The sequence below is a fragment of the Branchiostoma belcheri genome, unplaced genomic scaffold, assembly GCF_001625305.1.
Source record: "Branchiostoma belcheri isolate BF01 breed outbred unplaced genomic scaffold, Haploidv18h27 scaffold24, whole genome shotgun sequence".
Taxonomy (NCBI): Eukaryota; Metazoa; Chordata; class Leptocardii; order Amphioxiformes; family Branchiostomatidae; genus Branchiostoma; species Branchiostoma belcheri.
The window spans coordinates 2,729,142-2,732,081 of NW_017803843.1; the positions used below are offsets into that span (position 1 = coordinate 2,729,142).

A 2,940-nucleotide genomic window follows, 5' to 3' on the forward strand; every position below is an offset into this window, starting at 1 on the left:
TTTAATTGATCCAGTGTCAAATTTGTGCTGCTGACTTTTGTTGTTTCCGGACTCTGACGTTATTTTTATATGAAGTTCATGATGAATGAAAACGTCTTTCCATTGTTTAGAACATTTTTTTAATTTTTCTAAATCTATGTCAGCTCTCACTCAGCATTAGCAGCAGGACTGCCTTAGTAGACAGAACGCTGTCAGAGTTTTGCGCTGAGGAAAGAATTAACTTCACGTTTGAATCTTTGTCTGTCCCTGATCTTAGCGATCTCCCTTGGAAGACTGTTCCAGAGCCTAACAGTTGTTGGAACAAAAGTTCTCATATGACTGTTAGTGTGGGAGACAGGGACCACCAGAGTGTTTTCATGATGGGATTTTGACTGGCGTGTCACCCGCCGCACCTCTTTGTGTTTAGGAACAAGGTCATTTAGCAGGGCTGGTGCCTCTCTGTAGTACATACGGTGGAAGAGAGTCAATGCACCAACTTTCCTGCGGTGGTCCAAAGGTTGGATGCACGCCTTGGACAGACCAGTTGGAGAAAGTTTCATGATTTTCAGGGCTCTCCTGATTTGATGTTTAGACACATCACACAATTTACATGGCTACATCACTGTATAGGTGGAGTTGACTTACTGTCGAAGGCCACCAGCACTGTGTCCTTCTCCAGTTGTGTGACGTTCACTACGTCCAGCTGGTTCTCACCTGAGGAGACACACAGGTAACACCTGAAGTATGCCTGAAGTACAAAATCTTATCAATCTTAACATGTGTCCCATATTGTACCTGGTACCCTCCCTATGGTGCTTGCCTTGCCTGTCTGTGCCTGCAATGCCATTGGAAGGGAAACTCAAACTCTTTAACAACAGTCCTACCCAGGATGATGGGGATTTCTGTGGAACTATTAGAGGATGTACTTGTCTCAGGCATTTCTACAAGAAACCAGACTCTCCCATAAAGCTTTGTTTCAACAGAGAACATGCAAACAGAGAAATATTGTTATCCGAGGAAAGCGAAGTTCACTACTACTCCTCCATGCTGTGAGTTTGGGTGAGAGGCTACTTATCCATGATTACAGTCTCCTCACCGTCAAACAGTGCTGCATGCGTGGGTGGAGGAAGAGAGGGTCAGAACAAACAAGAACTAGTCAAACTTTCTTACAGTGAGTTTACATCATGTTGTGTTGGACAAAAGGTATACTGCCTGACAGTATTACATGTTTCTCTGAATATTCTTTTCATCTGGTGAGTAGGTCAAAAGTTATCTGATATACAACCACACATGCAGCATACAGATTGGCCTTTCTCAGTAACATGCATTGCTGTCCCAAATTCAGTTTCAACCTTAACTTGGAGCTAGAAGTTCAAAGGTCCTTTTCCAACAGAAGCTATAGGAGCAGAAGCTGACAGTGTTCCTGCCCCAAAGCCTGAAACAAGTGGCTTGTTTACCTGATCCTTGTTCTGTGAACCAACTTGAGGACAGGTTCAAGTTCACAGTGTCGAAATGTAACAGGTTCTGATTGGTTCTGCAGATAAACAACACAAACATAAACATTAATAAAAACAGATGGAAAACATCTTTCAGCAAGTCACATTGTTTTACTGGACAGCAGTAACTTTTTAAATTTGCAAAGGAATTTAGATCTAAGAATCCTGGGCAAACGTTGAACAAAACATTTGTATCACATGTATCATTACAGATACCATTAAATAATAGAGGCATGCTCTTTCTATGTCCTGGAAATTTGATCCTTTTTAAAAACCCTGACCAGACTTTCCACAAATTTCAAATAAACTTTGAGATTCCCTGCAAGAAGAAAAGTGTGATAGATGAGTGTTGGAGTGGAAATACTTACCCCTTCACTCTGCCATGGTCAGCACCAAGGGCAGTGCCAGGAAAACATGTCATCACTTCACGTGACAAAACACACAACAACGACATGCAGGGTGGGGGACAGGGACACAACTAACAAACTGCCATATGCAACAACACACGTGATACAAGCATGCACTGGTGACAGTGACACATTCTTCAAAACAAGTCAAGACATGCAGCAACACCTGTGCTGCCACAACTCTCATTCACAGCTGTTAGGCCAGGACTGCACACTTAATCAGGGGTCTCCCCAGGCAATGGTGCAACGGCGGTGCGCCACTCCCAAAATTTCTAGCGCCACTCCCAAAATTTTCAAATTAAGGGTCTTCTCTTCGTGATTTTCGCGGATAAATAGGCAAAAAACATCGAAATCTTGACGCGAGTGGCGTCCATTTTCCCGTCGGCATTGTTTCTGAAACTTGTGAATGGGCGATAAACGAGTTAACAATGACCATTTCGCACGACGCTACCGAGAGAATCGCTGTCATTGGTGGAACATCGGGCGCCCCGCTAGCGTTTTTAAGTCATGTAAACAACGCTAATTGTCTGATTGGTTTGTAAAACAAAGCCCTCGACCCCGAAAATAAGTTTATAAAGCCGATGCGTTTACGAACTAGCCGTGGAAAATTCCCTACCGTACCGCACGTGGCGGCCGCAAAATTCGGTTAACGCAACAGATAAATGTCTGGGCCAGTATAGCGGCATTTCCCATGAAAATAATGTATATTGTTTATTTTTCGCCTGCTGTCGGTTTTTAAGTTCCAAAACGTCTGAAAAAGCAGAAATTTGCTCACAAAACCGGACGGGGGAAGGCGAGTCGCTATCGGCGATGCCTTTTTAAAAATCGGTAACGCGGAAGAAAAATGCGTGGTCCATTTTAGCGATATTTACCATGAAAATAACGTATGTGGTTTATTTTCCCTCTGGTGTTAGTTTTTAGGTCCCGAAACCCCTAAAAAAGTAGAAATTTTCCCATAAAACGCACGCCGAGGGGTGGGAGGGCGGCCGGCACAGAGCTGCATGACCCGTAAAAAGTCAAAGGTCATAGTGCACGCATATTACGCAATCACCCTAAAG

General features: G+C 43.6%; 1 protein-coding gene across 6 annotated transcripts in view; it reads right to left on the minus strand.

Moving 5' to 3' along the window:
• Window positions 1–2,940, minus strand: part of LOC109470965 (mitogen-activated protein kinase kinase kinase kinase 5-like) — a 34,885-nt gene that overhangs the window by 6,442 nt on the left and 25,503 nt on the right. For all 6 annotated transcript variants that reach the window (XM_019770069.1, XM_019770068.1, XM_019770067.1 and 3 more), the window contains 2 exons: window positions 1,437–1,513; window positions 625–693 (listed from right to left, as the gene is read on the minus strand). In XM_019770069.1, coding sequence (XP_019625628.1) covers window positions 625–693; window positions 1,437–1,513 — 146 coding nt within the window. The remainder of the gene's footprint in view (window positions 1–624; window positions 694–1,436; window positions 1,514–2,940) is intronic.